General features: G+C 36.4%; 1 protein-coding gene across 1 annotated transcript in view; it reads left to right on the top strand.

Moving 5' to 3' along the window:
* The window catches only part of SCAF8 (SR-related CTD associated factor 8), an 89,724-nt gene that overhangs the window by 12,039 nt on the left and 54,786 nt on the right, over positions 1–22,899 (top strand). Inside the window, 1 exon segment of the mRNA XM_082731378.1 lies at positions 21,955–22,038. Within this exon segment, the coding sequence (XP_082587504.1) occupies positions 21,955–22,038 (84 nt within the window).

Here is a 22,899-nt window from a genome sequence, read left to right as displayed (position 1 = left end):
TCTGTTTATAGTGTTTTTTTTTGACCTGATAGTGTATAGTCAAAACGCTGTGTTCAAACATGGCTTGGTGAGCTTTTCCCCCCCTCAACATAGTTCTGCTATTTCTTTGAAATATAATTAGATTCGGGATGTTTTTCTGTCTGTATTCCATTTTGGTTTTTTCTTCATCCATTTTTGTTATGTAAAACGCTAAACATAACGTAACTTTAATCTTCCCTTTTTATTAGCTTCAGCATTGATAACCACTTATGCTGTAGTTAAATTTTTTTCTTAACATTCCTTAAATCTGATAACAAGCCAGAATTCAGAAATTTAGCTATAGAGAGGGTTTTAGGTGAAAGATCTGTTTCTAATAGTGTATATTCAATTCATAGTTGAAAGGAAGTGTGCAAAACTTTTATTCTCTTGTGAATGGGATCTCCATTCACAGGGGGGCAGTAATCTGTTTCTGTAGAGGACCAGATAGTGAATATAGGTTTTGTTAGCCACTTAAGGTCTCTTTCACATATTCTTGTTGGCCTTTCACAGTTCTTTTAAAATATAAAAAATGTTCTTGGTTTGAGAGCTTATGAAAATAGGCCATGGTCCATTTTTTGCTGGCTCCTGCTACAAACTTTGAAACCTGAGAATTTGATTAATAACATGCTGCTTATAAGTCAAAATTATAATTGAGCAAGGAAAGCTATTCCTTATAGACTTTATAATAAGCTTACCTGAATGTCCAAAACAAACTATTTAAAACCTGCCTTAGTGAAAATAATTCATTCAAAATTTTGAGCACCAAGTATAGACACTATTGTAATCTCTAGAGATTTAACTGTACAAAACAGATTCCAAAAGAAAATACAATCCCACCAAAAAACAACCTCTGCTCTCATGGAGTTTACATTCAATTTTTGTGTATGGATGTGTATGGGAAGTTCATATTTCTTGTTTTTCCTCATTTAGTGACATTTTAACTGTTAAAAATTGTTTTCATGTTATTGTAAAACAAATGTTTTCTTGAAGACTTGGGGAAAAAAAGGCAGCAAAGGGGTAAATTTTAAAAAGTTTGACTCATTGCTTCCCATCTCTTTTTTGTCAAGTGTGATTTTTATTTGAAAATAATTCTTAATCATGATGCTTTCGACTAACTCACTAGATGATGACAAGTTAAACTTCATTAATTGGGACAAAGAACCTAGACTTAATTTGGTGGAAAATACATGTATGTTACAGAATCTTTAAAAAATGTTATTCAGATACATAACAGTGATTGAGCTAGTCTTTTCTTTAAGGCTTTAATGAATAATAGAAGGAGAGTGATTCTTAAAATACTCTCCACAAAGTTGAGGACTATGGTGAAAGCAGTTCTTAATGTAGTTTTTTCTGAAACAGGGAAAAAGTTGGGGCACCAGGGTGGCTCAGTTGGTTACGTGTCTTGCCTTCAGCTCAGGTCATGATCCCAAGGTCCTGCGATCAAGCCCCGCATTGGGTTCCCTTTTCGGGGGTGGGGGTGGGGTGGGGAAAGCCTGCTTCTCCCTCTCCCTCTGCCTGCAGCTCCCTTTGCTTTTGCATGTGTGCTGTCTTTCTGTCAAATAAATGAATAAAATCTTTAAAAAAGGGGGGGGATGTCTCCTGATAGGCCTACTATTTATTTAATAAAAGCTCCAGAACTGTATACAGGTTATCTATTTTGATTTTTATTCAGTAATGTCCCTGGCTAAATATTGAATAAAAATCATCAGAATGAGTTTTTATTATGTTATATTTGTTGCAGAAAGGACTTCTATGAGTAGTTTTTCTACAAGCTTTTAATAAACCAGTAAGTGCCTTTTTAAAAAAATTTTATTGAGATATGACTAACTGCTTTTGTAAGGATTAACATCTTTGAATTTTTTTACACCCAAGAAAAGTGGTTTTTATTTATATAGAAACTTGCTCTTAATGAGCAGAGTTTCCCAGATTCTTGTTTCTATTCTGTCAGAGAACTCACAACTTTTTTTAGAGGCCTATCTCTGCTTTGGTGGCCATTGTAAGAATGAGGGTTGTAACCAACTTAACTAAAGGGTATTGACATTTTATTTTTTATTTATTTATTTTTTATTTATTTTTTTTAAAGATTTTATTTATTTATTTGACAGAGAGAAATCACAAGTACACTGAGAGGCAGGCAGAGAGAGAGAAAGAGAAGGAAGCAGGCTCCCTGCTGAGCAGAGAGCCCGATGCGGGACTCGATCCCAGGACCCTGAGATCATGACCTGAGCCGAAGGCAGCGGCTTAACCCACTGAGCCACCCAGGCGCCCCGGGTATTGACATTTTAAAGGAGTTGGCCAATCAGTGCTTTTTTTCATTTACAAAACCAGAGGATTAAGACGTTTTAGGCCTTTTAGAGCTGTAATAGTTAAAGATTCCCGATAATTCTGGGAGGGCTTCCTTTATTTTGCTAGTCTTTCAGGATTGTTAGATAACTTACTCAATTTTAATTACAATTTTCCAGTTCCTAGAATGTAATGATAGCCCCTGAAGGTTTTCATGTAATAGCAACTAGTGGTTGAAAAGAATGCTGCTGGGAAGTAGTTGCTGGTTGTTTGAGCTTTATTTATGCATATTTGCCATCTATCAGGCGTTGTATTCTGCAGAGTGGTTACCCGTGTTAATTCGATACCTGTGTTCTTTTTCTCCCCTCATACTCTTAATAGGGATGGGCATGTTTTACTACAAAGAGTTAGAAGGTAGGGTGATGAATAGTATGATACAAGAAGTAGTGATATAGCCTGTGTATCCTCTATGTAAACTCTTCATGTATATCATGATGAACACAGAATGGGGAGGGAGATGTTATGTGAAGCAGAGAGTAGAGATCATTTAGAGGAAATGGTAACTTTGGGAAGGGAATAGGATTGGGAGGAATGATGGAGAATTGGCCAAGGATCTTTTGATAAAAGGCCTTTGTACACCATATGTAAGACCTCATTTTTAGTCAGAAGAGAATGAAGATTCTGAAGGGTTTTAAAATTTTGTTTTAGAAAAATGAGTAGTATCTTTGGAGCAGGGCAGAGCAATGAGGGGATGAGATTGGGGGAAGGGAAGTTAAATTAGCACAGAGAAGATGAGGGGCTCAGCTAGAGTAATAATAGGGAGAAGAAGGGATGAATGCAAGAGAAATTTATTAGTAATAGGGAGCTGGATATGAAGTTGAGGGTGGTGCCAGGGCTTTGGTTAAGTGATGAGGTAAATTAAATGGTATGGTATTAATTACTAAGGTGGGCAAATCCGAAGGAGCTAAAAACTTTAGATAATTTGGTGTGGGTGGGTTGGAGTAGGATCATTTTTAATAACCTAGAATAAAGGAAAGTTCATTATTATGGAAGAAGTAAAGTACCCATATCTCAGCTACCCAAAGAGACTTACTTTTACTGTTTTGCTGAATACAGTAGTGATTTTGTACATCTTGAGGCTTTGGTGTCTATGGAACATCAAGGTGGGAAATCCCAGCTGGGTATATAGGCACCTAAGGAGAATAGATAAAAGATGAGGATTTAGGATAGGATATAGTTGTCTAGGGAGATGATATAGAGAAAGAAGAGAAGCAGGCTTAGGACAAAACCTTGTAGAATATTTATGGTCCTCGTGTTGTGTGTGTGTGTGTGTGTGTGTGTGTGTGTGTGTAAAGATAAAGCTTTGATACTTTGTTTTATTTGTGAATTTGAGGACATTTAAAAAGCAACTCTGCATGGAATATTCTTGGTGTTAAATTCTGCTTATACAATTACTGTTCTATGTGATTAAAATTTAAGTCGTAAATGGAATGATCTATGGATAAAATTAAAGATTTAAATGTTGTTTGAGATTTTAGTAGAATTTAACGTTAAACCTACATGTATGTTTCAACATTTTATTGGCTCCTCCTAGTCATGTAATTTTTTTACCATAATTTTGCCTGTAATAAACAACTTATTGTGAACATGGAATTGGGAATGTAAAGACTATATCATTTAGAATCAGAAACTCTATTTGAGAAATTTCACCTAATGTGGCTTATGGGGATTTGTTAGAGAGGACTTACAAATGAATTGTTCTTCCTTATTTTTATTTTGGCCATTTCATTATTAATAGTACTTCTAAAGTTAAAAGTATGTAAAATTCATATTTAATTTTAATGTTTTACAGAAGACATAGGGAAGAATTGAAATTAAAAGAAGTTCGATTATTTGGATCCCAGGGAAAATTTAAACCGAAGAGTTATTTTTATATATATGCATGTTTGTTTATAGATTATGTTTTCTTGGTTGGAGAATCATTTCTCTTCTCTTTGACTTTAGAATAAGACTGTTACAGTCATTTTATACATTTGTAGCTATAGGCATAACTAAAGTGTATGGTTCTGTGATTGGGTTTCTTGTTAGCTTCCATGCTTAAACTCGATTTCCAGAAATTACAAATTTTAGACCTATAAGACCTGTGTAGTATATCATTTAACAGACTAGTTTTATGGATGAGGAATTAAGACTGAGAGGTGATGAAACTTGTTTAGTATCAGAGTCACATAGCAACCAGGTTAAAAGAAATCTCTGCCCTTTGTGTCTCAGTTTAATGTCATTTTTATGTTTTCAGTATGTTTTTAGTGAGATTTTGGTATTATCTATGCGTGTTGGAGGTAGAGGGGGAGTGGGGATAGGTGATTCTTAGTTGATTATTATCATTTCATGCTATACCTGGGTCAGGATAGGAACAAGTTACTGTATACTCCTGTTCCCCTGCCCATAAAATAAGGTACCATGGGAAAATGTGCACCCCTTGGCCAAGAATTATTGTGCAGCAGTGTCCCCCAACCCCCGCACTTAGCTAGCAGTTTTCTAGCAATTCAGCCTGCCTCAGAAAAGTGAAAAAAGCCATTAAGTATAAAGTTCACATATCTTGCACTTCTTTGTGGGAGAGGAGTGCAGTTACTCTATTAGCCTGTATCCTTAGCATGTTTCTAATTTTCACATTTTAGTAATAATGGCTGCTTTGTAACTACTTCCTTTTGATTGTCCCAGACTGCTTTTTACACGGCTCCTGGTTCATATATTTTCTGCAAAATGAATATAGTTGCTGCCGAAGTAAGATGTGAGAGATTATAGGTGACAAGGAGATAGTTTTATCATTTGTAAAATGGGATTACACAAGGTAACCTTCAGGGTCTCTTAAATATTAACTTTAATGAACAAGTTTTCTAATTTTTTTTTTTTTTAACATTTTGAGAGAGAGCAGGAGAAGAGGGAGGGCCAGGGAGAGGGAGAAGCAGACCCCCACTGTTCAGGTATCCCAATGTGGGCTCCATCCCAGGACCCCGAGATCATGACCTGAGCCCAAGGCAGACACTTAACCATCTGAGCCACCCAATTGCCCCAAGAAAGATTGTTTAAAAGAAAAAAAGCTGCAGCTGAGAACACTTAGTGTCATTGTGGATCCTCTCTGTCCCCCTAGGAAAGTACATTCATATTACATACTTCAATAATGGCTAAAAGTTAGGGAGATTTTGAATTACAAAGAAAGTACTAGATATATTCTCCATTGGAGAAATAGTCCCTAAGTTGGAGAAATTGTTGAACAAAACTTGTGAACACATGGTAACAAAATACCATGATATATTTGATAGATTTTGGACCAGTATCATTATTGCTCAACATAAGAATGTCAGTGTTTTACTGAATCTAGCAAAAACAATCAACTTTAAACAGTTACTAGGAGTATAATTTTGTACTGGAGTGTGTTAAGTATTTATTTTACATAGATGTATATACTTACAATACTTTTTAAAAAATAGTTTATTTTAGGGGCGCCTGGGTGGCTCAGTGGGTTAAAGCCTCTGCCTTTGACTCAGGTCATGATCGCAGGGTGCTGGGATCGAGCCCTGCATGGAGCCCCACATGGGGCTCTCTGCTCAGCAGGGAGCCTGCTTCCTCCTCTCTCTCTGCCTGCCTCTCACCTACTTGTGATCTCTGTCTGTCAAATAAATAAATAAATAAATAAATAAATAAATAAAATCTTTAAAAAAAAGTTTATTTTACATATGTATACATAGGTGTGTATAGAAAATTCTGGAAGGCAGCCTTCCAGTCCAACAGTGGTTATTTCTTAAGAAAGCCTTAGGTGAAAAGTGTGCAGTGAATGAGAGCTTTCAGTATTTGGAATTTTTCACATTTATTACCCTTTTTTTTTTGGTCATTTCCTTCAAGCTGAAATAACTGTGTTTCTTAGCTTTGGGAGAAAGATGGATCTGGTCTATATTAATAGTATTTGAATTAAATATTTTCAGAGAAAGTGAGCTTCCTTGTTAAAGTTTGGAAGGCTCTTAAACCTCATTGAGGATTGCTTAAATTAATTTTTAAAAGAATTTTTTAGCTCTTATTTGGTCAGTGGATGTATAAGCTTGCTAACTTTTTTTCTTTTGATTAAAGTCTTCTTGGTTATTAGTTAGGTTGATGCTGTTAAAGGGTATGTTTCCATAATCATCTACCATCTTACTCTGACTCAGTTGTATATATGGTTGCTAGCTGGTGGGCTTTTTTGTTTTGTTTTTGGAAACAGTGGCTGGGTAGGTGGCAGAACTGGGTTTGAGACATGGTTCTGTAGTTTGAATTTGGTTAGTTCACTTACCCTAAGTTTATACATCTATAAAATGAGTAAAGTGGATTTTAATATTATTGGGCCATTCTGAAGATAAAAGTGATACAGCATTTATGATAGTACTTGACAAAGTTAATGAAAGTAATCTTTCTTTCTCCTTTGTCATGTTACTCTTTTTCCCTTTTTAAAAATCTATTTGTTGCTCTTATTTCTGGAATGGTTTTACCCCAAGGCCTGGTAGGCTTTTGTTCTACTTATTCTCTGATACTTAGTCATCAGTATTTATTCTTTATCTTTTCAGCTATCTCTTCAGGAGTGTTACTTATTTTTGGTTTTCTCTTCTGGGACTCAGTCTTGTAAGTTCTTAGGTACTTTGTGTCTATATGCACATGAAATTATATTGGCGTCACCTGAATCTAACTTGTCTTTCTTCCACAAACTTCTTTTAGAGTCTCCCCCCCCCTCATTTTATATAAAAGGATATTTTAATTCTAGTCCTTAGAGACTATATAGACTACGTAGGATTTAGAAATGAGACTGTGCTAAATAATGGCCAAAGAATCATCATCTACTCTATGTCTGGTCTTTGGTCTGGTCACCAGAAATACAATGTTATCAGCTATGATTCTTTTTTCTTTTCGCCTCACATTATTTTTTGCTTGTGTATTCACCATAGTCTGCTTTCCCTTCACATAAATCCAGGACCCCTTTTTCACTTACTGATGTGCCACATCTCTGAGGCCTGGTCAGAATACTGATATTCTGTGCTATGTTGTTTTTCGACTGACATCACCCATTTGGTACGTTTTCACTTTCATTCATTGCTAGAGAAAATACTGTGACAGGGTTTTTCCCTTCCACCAGTCTCATGATGGGAGTCCTGACCCAGTCACACACGATTCAGAGATCTCTCAACAGCCAGCCTGCTAGATATTTCAGACTGAGTCTTAGAAACTGATGGAAACACATGTAATCCAGGTTTTCGAAACATGCCTTCTGTTTGCTTTTTCTTTTTTTCTTTATTTTTTTTTAAGATTTTATTTATGTATTTGACAGAGAGAGATCACAAGTAGGCTGAGAGGCAGACAGAGAGTGAGGAGGAAGCAGGCTCTGCTGACCAGAGAGCCCAATGTGGGGCTCCATCCCAAGACCCTGTGATCATGACCTGAGTCGAAGGTAGAGGCTTTAACCCACTGAGCTACCCAGGCATCCTCTGTTTGCTTTTTCTGTGGTCTTATCTTGGATACTGTAGCCCAAACCTAGACTTCCTCTTTATATCAACAGTAAAATCATACTCCCAAATACTCAGACTTGAAAACTTGGAATTACCCTAGATGCCTCTTTCATTTACATCTTTTCAAAAGTCATGAAATCCAGTGAGGGTTTTTGGTTGTTGTTGTTGTTGTTGTTGTTTTAAAGATTTTATTCATTTACCTGACAGACAGAGATCACAAGCAGGCAGAGAGGTAGGCAGAGAGAGAGAGAGAGAGGAGGAAGCAGGCTCCCTGCCGAGCAGAGAGCCCGATGCGGGACTCGATCCCAGGACCCCGAGATCATGACCCGAGCCGAAGGCAGCGGCTTAACCCACTGAGCCACCCAGGCGCCCAATTGTTGTTGTTTTTAAATGTGTTTTGCATCCTTCCCTTCTCTTTTATTCTCAGTATTAAATAATAAAAATAAAGTATTGAGACTTTAGTCCAGGTCCTCATCACTTCCCTCTTGGTTTGTTGTAGTTTCTTTTGATTTGGCTTTTATTTTCCTATTCTCTGTTCTCTCAGGTTTATACAGTAGAACTAAGGCTTTTTTAGATTACTAGTTTTTACTTAGTCTCTTCAACTGTTTTACTTGAATCACTTTATACTTGGAAAAACATTTTAGATTATCTTTGTCTTCAACTGCAGATTTCTTAGGTATGAACTTAAACCTTTTAATACAAGACTGTGTTAGAAATAAAGTTATTTGGGGGCGCCTGGGTGGCTCAGTGGGTTAAGCCGCTGCCTTCTGCTCAGGTCATGATCTCAGAGTCCTGGGATCGAGTCCCGCATCGGGCTCTCTGCTCAGCAGGGAGCCCGCTTCCTCCTCTCTCTCTCTGCCTACTTGTGATCTCTCTCTGTCAAATAAATAAATAAAATCTTTAAAAAAAAAAGAAATAAAGTTATTTGTATTTAGAAGTAAACATAAGTGCTTCTCATATGCATTGTGTCTATACAACAGTATGAAATGGGAACATTTACTGTATACATGAAACTATGTATTACATATTCTCATCTATGGGTCTTGGTGTGTGTGTGTGTGTGTGTGTGTGTGTTTGTGTTTGTGTGTATTTTTTGGTATTCACTGATTGCCCAGTAGGAAAGCACAGCATTCTGTTGAGATTCTAATGTATTCCCATTAGGAAATAGCCCTCTTCTCCAGTCCTCCTTAAAAAGCTAGTTTTGTAAAGAGAGATTCATTGACAAGTGTGTTATGAGTGTAAGTAATGTGGAAGTAGAATCACAGCTGTAACAGGAATGCTCTTTTTTTTCAGTCAGCCCATTTCACTTCTGTTTTCTTTATTAAAACTTTTCTCTGTTACAACTGGATGTACATTTCATTTGTTTGAATGTAGCATTTTTTATTCTGGCACTAAATTATGCCATGCGTTTTTGTTTTCATGAGGCAGAATCTTCAGGTTCTTATGGATCCCCCAAATTTTAAATACCACGTTAGTATATTATTCCTCTATTAAATGCAAAGGAGAATATGAGAGAAGAGAAACAAATACACACCTCAAATTAGTGTCTCTGCAGAATTACCTGCAGAGATCATTTGGGATCATTAGTGAATTGTCAAAGCTGACAATGGTAAATCTCAGAATGCTAAGAATCTACTATATTATAATAATGGTATGTCTCTACCCTCCCCTTCTACCTCAGTAGATTGTTAAATAACTAGATTAAGTTCTTCGAGATCTTTTTTGTTTGTTTTCTGAAGGGCTTAATACTGTAGGTAGTCAGTGAATGTTGGTTTGATTAGATTTAAATGATTGTTTAACTGTGACCTATTAATTGGTTGAATTTGGCTACTTTATCAAAGTTTGAATCAGCATTTATTTGCATACATAATATGTGCAAGGAACTGTTTTGGGCATTGTGGAGGATATGAATAAAAGGATACTAATACTGGTACTTACTTACTGCGGGTTCACAGTATGTGAGGACAGTGTTTTCCAAAGTGGGTAGATGGGTGGAGCAATGGATAGCTAGGTAGGTAGGTAGGTAGGACAAGAAATAGACAGCACAGAAAACAAATTATGACATAGCTTTACCTTGTGGTAAGACTGCTGTGAAGTTGCAGGAGGATGTACGTGTACATCAGTAGGGGCAGGATGTGATTTCACATGTGAACGTTCATTCCCTTTTCCCATTTTTTCTGATTTCCCAATCAGAAAAAATGGGGAAAAAAATCTTGAGTTTTATACCACTAAGCCCTTTATATTTCTAGATAGTTGCTAATTGTCTTTAAAAAAATGAACAAAGCAAAGATTGCCCTTTAGACTCAGCCTTTGACAAGAATTATCCAGAGAAAATTTAATCATGTTTTATTTTCCTTATAATTAATTTTAGTATTATCTTCTACTTAAGACTGTGGGCTACAGCAGTGTCTCAGAAAAACTTTACAACCCAAAATAAGAAATATAATTTTTGTGGACGCCTCTGTGGGTCAGTTGGTCAACTGTCTACCTTCAGCTTGGGTCATGATCCCAGGGTCTTGGAATCAAGTCCCATATTGGACTCCTTGCCCAGTGGGGGAGCCTGCTTCTCCCGCTGCTCTGCCTACTCTGTCTGCCCTTCCCTCTGCTTGTGCTCTCCCTCTCTCTCTGACAAATAAAATCTTAAAAAAAATTAAAAAAGTCTTTTAAAAAAATATGAATTGTGTCATGATCTAGTAGTTACCTATGTATATATAACAGGAACGAAAGCTTCACTCAAGATTAGTCAGTGTATGCTTCATTACTTCCTTTTTTTTTTCTATTTTAATTGGACCAGGATTACCTTGAAAAAGTTTTCAGTTCATTAATTAGATTATAGTTTGAAAAAAAATTGCATGAAATAGAGAAATAGATAGAACTTTTTTTAATTGTAAGAAAGTTACCTATGCCTAATTACATTAAGTTGTTAGAACAGATGTTTTTCTGAACATATTTCTTGGTCTTATCTTTGCATTTAATTCTTATACTTATATATTATATTATTGCAAATATTTTATATTTGTCATGTAATATATTAGAGATTTCCATAGTTCTACATTAGTAATGTATGTATCGGATTAAGTTTCTTTCTTTTAGTATACCTTACTAAATCTCTCTTCTTGGACTTTTTTCTAACTGTTGCATGAAATGTTGTAAAAATTCCATGATTATGGCCTTTTGCTTCTTAAAATACATAAAGGTCACTCATAATAATTTTATAGCTCTTGTATTGAGTACCATACTACCTTTTCCTTCCAGATACTGTATTTTTCAGTTCTAAAATTTCTAGTTTTTTTTTTGTAGTTTCCCTTTCTCTGATGAAAACCTCCATTTTTTGCATTTATTACAAGAATTTGTTCCTTTACCTTATTGAGGATCATTATGATTTCCTTAGAAGTTTGTGATAATTCCAACATCAGCATCATCTTGGGGTTGGCATCTGTTGATCTCCTTTTACTTGAGCAGTGTGGGCAGATCTTCCTGTTTGGGAGGGTGTGTGTGTGTGTGTGTGTGTGTGTGTTGGTATGTCAAGTAAGTTTGGCTTGTATACTGGAGTTTTCAGTATTGTAGGATTTCATTAAAATCTTATTAAGAATGTTGGTTTATTTAGCAGACATTCATCTTGGTTGGGTTCAGGATGCAGGTTCTGTCTTGCCTTTTTTTGTTGGTTCCAATGTCTGTTTACTTTTACAAGCATTTGTTTTGCTGTTTTATATGTGCCCAGCACATGTGCCAATCAGGAACTAGTGGTTTACATAAATTTTAGTTCTCAAAACCTCTTTGCTGGATTTCTTTAGGTCTGTTTCACATGGGCACAATTCAAGAATGAGCCCAAGACTTAAGTTAGTTCTTACACAGAATCAGGAGATCCTCTTCTCAGCTCTCTGTGGGATTCTCATACTTTTTCTAGATCCCATGGCATCCTTTTCTCTGTTCTTGCCAAAAAGTCAGGTTTCTCTCCACCTTTAACCTTTAGAGTTGAAGTGAGGAAAAAAATGGGGAATCCTCACCATACTTTTTGGATAGCAGGGGCCTCTTTTCCTTGTTTCTCTGTCTGGAAGTTGCTGTTCTTTGGAGCAGTGGTTGCCCTCCAACCCTAAGCAGGGCGTGGGAGAAATGGGAGAGGAGGAAGAAAAGGAGTTTCTTCCTGCTGCCCATCGCAGTAGCATGGAGGAGTCCTTTTACTTAGTCTTCTGGCTAGACAAAGGGGGTTTGTTTCCTCTAGTGTTTTTGCTTCTAGCACTGGCTGCAGAGTTTGATTCTGCATTCTCTGAAATCAAAACCTATTATAGAAGAGCACAAAGCACTATGAAATTTACCTCAGTACCTGCACACAGTCCCTCCCACCCCTCATCACTGGTTACTGTTCTACTTGTTTCCTGATGGCTTTTGTTTTTATTTTCACAGTCTGCAGCTTTTTTTGTAGTCTGGTGCTTCTAGTTGTAATCAGTGTAGGGAAAGAGGTTGGCTTACTCCATCTTGGCTCACTGTAACTCCTATATACTGTTTAAGAGTATTTTTTATCCACTGTATTCCAAGAATTTAGAAGGGATACATAAATTTTTTGTATTGAATTAAAGACCACGTGAATAAGTTTTTGTAGCCTAAATTTAATTCTTGAGGGAGAGCTGATGGTAGTTTTTCTTTTCAAAAACCGTTTCTTTTGTTGCTAACAGTAAGTTAGATTCTAAAGTAAATGGGTTCCTTTTTATAAGTTTAACCAAAACTGCAATATTAATCTTAGATAACTGTCACGGTTGAGAAATAGAATGTTTTGCTTAGTAATATAAAAGACTATTTATGTGAAAATACTTTAGCCCATAGGAGCAAATAGTAAAAAAAGCATGTAAATATTTATATTTGTCATAACAATTTTGTTAGCACTTTGATATATCAAATTCTGGCTTTCTTTTGTTTTCTTTTAAACTAGAGGATCTACCCACCTGACCCACCAAAAGTTTAGTGTACAGGTTCGATCTTACTAGACAGATGATTATTACTTCAGATTTATAATTAAGAAAATGGGCATCATTTTTCTTGGTAATATCTTACACTTTTTTTTTTTTTAAGATTTTCTTTATTTATTTGAGAGAGAGCATGCACAATTGGAGTAGGGAAGAGGGAGAAGCAGACTCCTCGTTGAGCAGGAAGCCCAAAGTGGGGCTGGATCCCAGGACTCTGAGATCATGACCTGAGCTGAAGGCAAAACACTTTACTGACTAAGCCACCCAGGTGTCCAACTTTTTTTTTTTTTTAAAGATTTTATTTATTTATTTGACAGAGCGAGGGATCACAAGTAGGCAGAGAGGCAGGCAGAGAGAGAGAGGAGGAAGCAGGCTCCCTGCTGAGCAGAGAGCCTGATGCGGGACTCGATCTCAGGACCCTGAGATCATGACCTGAGCCGAAGGCAGTGGCTTAACCCACTGAGCCACCCAGGCGCCCCCAACTTTTTTTTAAAAAGGGTTTGGGATTTGAGATCCTGAGAAAGATGCCAATTTTGCATAACCTTCACCAAATAATATGTACTTTCATTGTACTTAACTATACTCTGCAGACTGTTTATTCGAAGATTTCCTATCTGCAAAAGCACACTCAGTTCCATGAAGCCAGAGTTGTCTGCCTCTTCTATTAGATCCATGGTGCCTGGCACTAATGAGTATATTTGGAATGAGTGAAGAATTGTTAGATTATAGATAATTTACATTTTATGTCATTTTTGTGCTTTTTTGGTGCTTTTTTAAATGTTTTCCAATTTTTCTGTACTAAAATATAACACAGGAAAAGGTTCTAAGGGCATTTTAAAAGGGGAAACAACTTAATTTTGCTCACTGATTTTTAGGTGTTAGAGCATTTCAGATTTTATGTGCTTTAGTGTTCCCAGTTACATACGGCTTAATTCAAAGATGCATTTGAAACTTTGTTTTGAAGTTTTTATACTCTCACATTATTTAGTGTAAAATTAGGAGCTGTGCCTTCTTTAAAAGTGTGATCTGAGAGTCCTGGCAGAATATCTGTAACATATCTTTTTGGCTTTTGCTCTTTAAAAAATTCCGTGTGTTCAAGAATACTGCTACTTTAGTAGAAGTAACCCACACTTATATATTAATTCAAACATTTTTTAACAAAGAAATTTAATATAAAGTCACTATTGGTCACATTATTCTTTTAGAACATGCTTTTTCTTAATGTTACTTCTAGTGTTGAATCTGCTACTGTTAACTCTGTTACTGTTCTCTGGTCACATTCTGTCAAGTGTATCTGATTTTATGTTACAGTATTTAATACTGTGTATTGTATCTCAACCCAAAAATAATAGGAAAGATCTTGCTATACAGAAAAGGAGAACTTGTATATTAGAGAGTGACAAATTTTAGATATAGGGAATACTTAGGTTTTGAGTTGTTGAAGTAAAATTTGTAATAAAGTATTTTGGTTTTTGGGAATTAAACTTGGAGAATAATCTCTTTAAAATGACTATCAGTGAAACAATTATCTTATTTACTTTTTATTCCTATATGCAAAATACTGAATTTCTTTTTTTAAGTTATTTAGGAAAAATAGAAATTTAGAAAAATTTTAATTTTGACTTTGAATTATAAAAATAATTTTCAAAAAATATTTGCAAAAATTAAATCTATACAATCATTTACAGCTTTTTCTATTGTATTAGCGTTCTGTTACTTTGCAGCACATTGCCACAAACTTAGCTTATGGTTTAAAGCACCACAGATTTATTTTATAAATTCCATGGGTCACAACCTAAGCACTAGTTGGCTGTGTTTGCAGATGGGCTCACCAGGCGGAAATCAAGGTGTCCGCCATGCTCTGTGCTCTTATTTGAGACATGGATTTCTCTTCTAAGCTCATTTAGGTTGTTGACTGAATGAATACAGTTCCTTGCTATTATAGGGCTGAGGTCCCGGTTCGTTTGCGGGCTGTGGTCTGGGGATTGCTCTCAGTTCCTACAGCCACCTTCGGGTTTTAGTAGTCATATGGCAGTGAGAGAGAGCTAGCTCTTTGGTGTCTCTTCTGATAAGGACACTAATCTTGTTGAGTCAGAACTGCATTCTCACAATCTCATTTAACTTTAATTACCTGCATGAAGTCTCTGTTTCCAGATATAGTCACATTAGGGATTGGGAATTTAGTGTATGAATTTTGGAAGGAGTTACTGTGGAGGACCATTGTGGCAAGTAGTGCAAGATTGTATTGAAATACAGTTACTGTGTTTTTCAAAGTAACCTATGCATGCATTTTTTTTAAAGTACAAAAGAGATTTTATTGGAAGTTCTTCCTTCTCACATCATGATGGATCCCCAAAAGAGGAAAATGTTTAAGATCTTAACACTTCAGTTCTGATGATATTAATTTCATATATCTAAGCAGTATTTTTGTAACACTGTTTCTTGAATTGTCTGTTTTAGATATTTATTGACTTTTTGCAAGAATTGATGAGGCATTAGTTCACTTGTGCTGCCCTTGTTGTCTTTAATACCTTAATTAAGTCCCAGGGGTGGGACTCTGGAATTAGATAAGCCAAATTATTTTCCTTTGTGTTTACTGTGGCTTGTGATTTCCTCTTTGTGACATTATTTACTAATCCTCTTAATCATTTGGGTTTGTTTTTCTGAAATTTGTGACATCTTGTCTGTTGATTTACTCCCTTCCCTGTTCTGCTTACATTTTGAGTTGTTTTTACCTTTTTAAAATTCTATTCCTTTATTCTTCCAGTAGGAGGAAGAGAAGAAAAATGTCTGGTTAGCGTGCTATCTTGAATTGAAGGTATCAAGATGGTGTTTGTTTTAGTATCTTTTTTGATTTCTGATTTTTCGAGATTTGAGGGATCCTAACTAGTCCGTTTGTTCATTCCTTCTTCCTTTCTTTTTGAATTTATTATTTATTAGAGCACAAGCACAGGGAGAGGAAGAAGGGAGCCCAACATGGGGCTGGATCACAGGATGCTGAGATTATGACCTGAGCTAAAGGCTTAACTGACAGAGCCCCCCATGTGTCCCTTAACTAGCACTTTAAAGGCAGTAGAGGCCTGTTGTTAGGAAAGATAGATTGGGTTGATGACTGTTTTAGTTATCTTAGGTTTATATACTGGGTTATTTCCATTGATCATAGAACCACAAACTTGAAGGCTAACATTAACCTGTAAATGAGCAAGATTTTACCAACATTTGAATGTTCTTTGGGGGAATGTCAGATAATGAGGTTTTCATTGGGCTCTTCCAGAGTAATGATAGAATTCATATAATAACTGTGCTCAAATTGGGAAAGGCATTAACATTTTTGATGGAGAAAGAAATCACAAGTAGGCAGAGAGGCAGGCAGAGAGCGGGGAAGCAGGCTCCCTGCATCTGGATGCGGATGCGGATGCCGGGGCTCAATCCCAGGACCCTGGGCTCATGACCTGAGCCACCCAGGCACACCACATTAACATTTTTGAAGTGAATTTGCATAAAATAAGAGCATGAAGCACAACATTTTGTTAAGTTTTGGGTAGTGAGTCACTGTATGGAAGAGGGCAGATGAGGGAGGTCATGAATATGTTTATCCAAATGCAAAAAAGAAGTGTACATTTCTAGGACTGAGAAATACTGCCCAAATTCAAGATTGACTTGCATTTGTAAGTAAGTTCTGTTGGAACATACCATGCCCATTCATGTGTGAATTGATCCTTGGTCCTTGACTGCTTTCTTGCTGCAGGGGTAGAGTTAAGTAGTGTGAAAGAGACCATGTGCTTCTAGAGCTTAAAGTGCTTGGCTGTGCTGACTGGTCCTTGGCCTAGTCAATAGCAGAATCTTTATCAAAAATGAGCTTTTTGTTGGAATAGTCAGCAGGAACTAAGATATTTCAGTTTAGATTTTTAAAAAAATCCTCAAACCTTGATTAAAGTCACTAGAAAAAGATTTCATTAAAAGTTGTTTTCAGATGTCAGAAGAATACATTTATTGTGGTGCCTGTAAGTTCCTGAGGGGAGTTGAAACATAAAGGATCCAGGCTATTGTTCAGAGCCTTTGTTTTATATTGATAAGTCTTGAGTAGCCATAGGAAGGGGCAGGTAAAGACTGGGACTTCATTTCAGTCACTGAGGTCAGAGGGACCTGGAGAGTTTGTATAAATAAAGGGTTGTCAGATGAGATTAGATAACATTAGAACACAGCATTTGAGGGGAAGAAGCTTAGATTTGGGAAGAGGAGTTCAGACCTAGCAGGTTATCAGTAGACCTAGAAAAGTGAAAACTATCTTAAGTGAGGGAATAATTTGATGGAACAAACTGACAGGAATCAGCAGCCGATTAAACTTCCGAAAACGAGGTAGGAGGGAGCCAGGCCCAGGAAATAGATTGGTGGGATCAGAACCTATATATAAGGGGTGCCTGGGTGGCTCAGTCAGGTAAACACCCGACTCTTGACTTTGGCTCAGGTCATGATCTCAGGGTCATGGGATCAAGCTCCATGTCTGACTCCCTGCTCAGTGATTCCAAATTCAGTGGGGAGTCTGCTTGAGATTCTCTCTCCCTTTGCCCCTCCCTGCACACGCCCACCCGCGCTGTGTCTCTCAAATAAGTAATCTTTGGGGGGAAAAAAAAAAAAAGCTTTAACATGAGAAAACTTGGTATTTAGAGAGCCCAAATTTAGAGTGCGTGCAGCCCTGATCTTGTGACCCAAGTATAGAGATGGGAGCCATTAGGGAAATGAAAATGGAGGTCACAGGATAAATTTTCATTCTTTTCCAACATTTTCCAGTATAAAACCAGATCAAATTTTGAGAATACAGGGAGAATTACATTCCCAATTTTGGTGAGGAGTTGATATATCTAATTAGAATGAGGGTTGGAACGAAACTTGACACTTCCTAATGGCAGTGTTGTAGCAGAATTGTTACCAGCTGGATAAGACAGGTATATTACTGTGTATCAGACACTCTGTCCTATCCTATAGATTAAAAGATTAAATATTCTCTCTTGACATACGTTAGACTACTTACAGAAGTTTTAAAAAAGCTTTGAATGGTGTGATATTTCAGCACTGTTTTCTTTTTCTAAAGTCCTGTTACAGTGATGTCATACCTGTCTCAACAAATGGTCTTTGAGGGAGGTCCTAGAGGATGGAGTTTGATGTTGAGGGTTGACAACAGGGGAATGTATAAGAACACTTAAATTTGGAGGAAAAGGGGCACCTAGATTAACAGTCTGACTCTGATTTCAGATGGAGTCATGATTTCAGGTTTGTGGGGGGCCTGCTTGGGATTCTCCCTCTCTCTCACAGCCCCCTGCCTCCCCCCCATAGAAGGAGAAAACAGAAGGTGGATGATGATAAGCTGTCTCTGCCGTCAGGTGCTGGGTTCACATTAGTTCGTTAAATGTATAAATTTATATTCCACCTACTTCAAAGAGAACTTTGTATCAAAATTAGACACTGGTGAAAATATATTTTATATTTGGATACAGTAAAACTAATAGTTAAATATAGCAGAGAAGTAGATGTCAATAGACATTTGAGATTTATGTTCTGACAAGTAAAATAAACTTGAGCAAGCTCACTTAGAAGCCAAAGTACTAGATGGGAGAAACATGTTAAATCATCTTTTCTTAATTAAAAAAGTAAGCCCGTGGAAAATGGCTGAGTCATTCTCCTGTTCTGCATTCAAGGAGAATATACTTTGGGAATTATTGCATAAGAGGTTTTTTTTTGGGGGGGGGGGTGTTGAAGATAATTATTTCTTTAACAGATGGGTAAAACACAATGTTTCTAGAGCAAGTCTTTCATCAGTCTTTGTAAGCTGAGGACTTAGTTAAGGCATTCATTGAAGAGTTAGATGAAATGATCTGTGCTTATTTTCTCATGATCAGATTTAATAAAGAAATGAGATTTTAGAGAATCTAGAGTAATGGTTAGTTAGAAGCATATAAAGTGAGCCTTGGAGGAGTACTTAACTACTCAGTATTTCTCTGAGTACTACTTTAAATTTCTGCAGTATGTGCATTTAAAAAGGCAGGGTGTCTCAGGTAAAAGCTGACTTTTCAGACTGTTGAAAATGTTTAATAAATCTTAATTATATTTCCCTTACCTCATTCCCTACCCCCATCACATATACACATAAAACAACCGAAGCTTTGGTGTGCTAGACTATGAACTAATGCTTGATCGAAACTTCAGGGCTTTACTATACAAAATAAAAGTATATGTAGTCAACTGTGGGAAAAAGATGATATATCTTCATTGCTCTAATAATATAAATTATTATAAAATGGACTTGCAAGTCGCTGAGTGAATAAGTGTTTGATGGATCCTTTAATATTATTCATTTAAATGGAGAACGCCTAGAGAGTAGGATTTTAATTTTAATAATGGCTCACCCTGTTGAGCAATTTTAGTGTGTTCTAAAAGCTTTATTTTTATGTGATGTTTCTGTGAAATGAGTTTCTGTTCTGCTAATGAGAAACCTAAGGTTCAGAGATTTAGCAGCTTATGATAAGATGATGTAGTTGAACTCATACCCATGTCTTTCTGTGCAGAGCTTGTGCAATTGTCTTATGTGTGTTCATTTTAACTTATTCTTAACAAATACCTGTTTTCTCCCAGATAATGAAGATATAGTTTGGATAAAAGGGGAAAAAATCTAAACAAAAAAGACATGGTGTCTATCCTTAGAGCTTAATCTCTTATAGGAGAGGGTAGGAGCAGATTTCAGATGGGCAGTAGCCAGGACCTACTGAGAAATTCTGAGAAATTGACCTTTATTTTATACATATAGCTTATTATAAGCACTGTAGAATGTGTTGATGTTATTTTGTACCTCGTAGTAATTGAAGCCACAAGTATATTAAAATTTCAGGTAGTAATTGAAGCCACAAGTGTATTAAAATTTCCTGTGACTTTAGCAGACATAGCTTCTTAAATGATCTGATGGGATCTTGACCTAATGGTTGGCAGTATCAACAGGTGGGCACTTCTTTGGGAACTTAAAGGGAAGCACATTTGTACTTTTTCCACAAATGATTTCAGCTTGAACAGCTCTTGTAGCATTAACATCTTAACAGTATTAAAGGAACTTACATCCTTTGACCTTTGATGATACTGTCACTCTTTGTGACAGTCCATTTAAAGATCAAGTATTAGTTAGATGATCAGACAAGTAAATGTGAAAGTATTATGATGAGTGCTTCAAAGGTGAATGACTGTACAGTAAGAGTATGGAAGAGTAGGTACTGATCTGGCTGGGAGGGTAGGGAAGGTTTCCTCATTAAGTGTTGCTCCAACTGAGATGAATGAGTACACATTAACTAGTGAGGAGACCCTGGTGAAGAGTATTCCAAGTAGAGGGAACAAGCCCATTTTCAATGCTCTGTGGCAGGAAACTGAAAAAAGATCATTGTTCCTAGAGCAAAGGGCTCAGCAGGGAAGCATAGAATACGAGACTGGAAAGGTGGAGAGGCGGTCCCATATGTGTTTATCCAAAACATGGGAAGTGAATTGACCTTTTTAAGGGGATATTAATCACCTGATTAGATTAGTTTTTGAATAGATAGACATGCACTTCCATTTGGATTGTCCTCTGGGTGAGAGATGAAAGTGTTTGGGGCTATGGTTGTGGTTGTGGTTAAAGGAGAAAGAGGAAAAAATATGGGAAAAAGGAGAAAATATAGATAGAATCAAGTAGAATTCATTGATAGGTTATAAGGGGTGCCAGAGCAAAAGCTGTAGAGGACTCCCTAAGTTGCTAGTTGACTAACCAACGCATTCTGTTTTAGTTACTTTTAAGTCTGTTCAGGTGTTTTGCAATGTTATAATGGCCAAAGCTTAGTTTCCAGACTTGAAGTTATTATCTTACAGCATTATAGTTAAAATCTTGTCATCTCTGAGTACAGTGCATGTTTTAATCAGTATTCATTTAAGCTTCATTTGTTCATTGCTTGATTCTCCCCCTTTAATTGTTTTCTCTTTAAGCAGTTTTATTATCCTTTACTTATATGAGAAATTTCAAAACAAAACTATTTTTTGGTGGAGATTACTGTTAAACCTGAATCCTTTGATTTCTAAAAAGTTTTGAGATAGAATTCATATACCATACAATTAACCAGTTTGAAGTGTATAATTCAGTGGCATTTAGTGTGGTTCTTCAACCTTACCACAATCAATTTTAGAATATTTTATCATCCCCCAAAAGAAATGTACTCAGTAGTTATTCATCATTTCTTCCCAATTCCCCCAGTTGCAGGCCGTCCCGAATAGATTTGCCTTTTCTGAACATATCATATAAATGGAATCTTAAAATATCTGGTCCTTTTTAATATGGCTTTTTAAACTCAGAATAATGTTTTCACGGTTCATCTGTTTTGTAGCGTGTATCAGTACTTCATTCCTTTTTTATGGCTAATATTTTGAATGATTATAGCACATTTTGTTTATCCATTCATTTTTTTTTTAAAGATGTTATTTGTTTATTTGACAGAGATCACAAGTAGGCAGAGAGAGAGAGAGAGAGAGAGAGGAGGAAGCAGGCTCCCTGCTGAGCAGAGAGCCGGATACGGGGCTCGATCCCAGGACCCTGGGATCGTGACCTGAGCGGAAGGCAGAGGTTTTAACCCACTGAGCCACCCAGGCGCCTCTTATCCATTCATTTGATGGACATTTGGGTGGTTTCTACTTTCTAAAGGACTTCTATAAATAATGTTGCAGTGACCATTTGTGTATAGGTTTTAATGTGAATATGTATTTTCAATTAATCTAAGTATATAACCGGGAGTGGTTTGGTGGGTCATACTACATATTATTGTGTTTCCCTTTTTGAGGAATTGCCAAGCCATTTTCCTAAGCTGCTGTACCATTTTATATTCCCACTAGCAATATATAAGGGTTCTAGTTTCTCCACATCCTTGTTCACACTTGTTATTGTCTGTCTTCTTGATTATAAACAACTAAGTGTGAAATTGTAACTCATTGTGGTTTTGATTTGCATTTCTCTGAGGGCTAATGATGTTGAACTTGATTTTTAAAAGAAAGCAGCACTTTGATTTTATTGAGAATATAAAAATGGAAATGTTTGGTAATTTCATGCACTTGCTTAGAGACCATTAGTTTTGCTGTCTTTAAAATTTGTTCTTCTTTTTTATCAGTTGTATTCCCTGAACGACTACAAACCACCCATTTCTAAAGCGAAAATGACCCAAATTACTAAGGCAGCCATCAAAGCTATTAAGGTGAGTAATTTTACACTTCTGTTTTCAGAAGAAAATACTATTCTAATATTTTAGAAGAAGGATGATTATTACAGGCTATACAGTTAACCATTGAACATTACAGATTTGGTCTGCACGGGTCCACTTACACATGAGTTTTTTTGGATAAATTCAGTGCATTACTGTGAATATATTTTTTCTTCCTTATGATTTTCTTAACAACGTATTGTCTCCAGCTTACTTTGTTGTAAGGATGCAGTATTTAATACATATAACATAGAAATATGTGTTAATTAACTTATCAATATGGCTTCTAGTCAATAGTGGCTGATTTGGGGGGATTGTCAGAAGTTACATGTAGATTTTCAACTGTGCAGGGAATTGGTTGTTTAAGGGTAAACTGTGTATTCTCTTCCTTTTTGCAGAGTTAATACATATTCATGAGGAAAAACAAAAATAAAAATTAATTATCACCTATGAACTCCCCAACTAGAGATAAACATTTAACACTTTTGGTAAATATTCTTCCATAAGCTTTGAAGCTATCATTTTTCTTTACTTAGGCAAGATTTTAGGTAGAGCCACGTTGTGGAGACTGTGTTTCTTACTTGTCACACTGACTTTACAGAATCTTGGTATAGATTTCTAAATAAAATTAATAGTTTTTTCCTTACTGATTCTATTATAGATTTGAATATGAGCCATTATGAAAAACAATTGAACCTTATTGTATATAGGACATTTAAGCTGTGGGAAGAGGCCATAGGTCTTTAGCCATTGCTTTGACAGAGATCACAAGTAGGCAGAGAGGCAGGCAGAGAGAGAGGAGGAAGCAGGCTTCCTGCCGAGCAGAGAGCCCGATGTGGGGCTCGATCCCAGGAC

This window comes from Mustela nivalis, assembly GCF_964662115.1.
Source record: "Mustela nivalis genome assembly, chromosome: 5".
Lineage (NCBI taxonomy): Eukaryota > Metazoa > Chordata > Mammalia > Carnivora > Mustelidae > Mustela > Mustela nivalis.
This window is presented reverse-complemented; position numbering and strand designations above follow the sequence as displayed.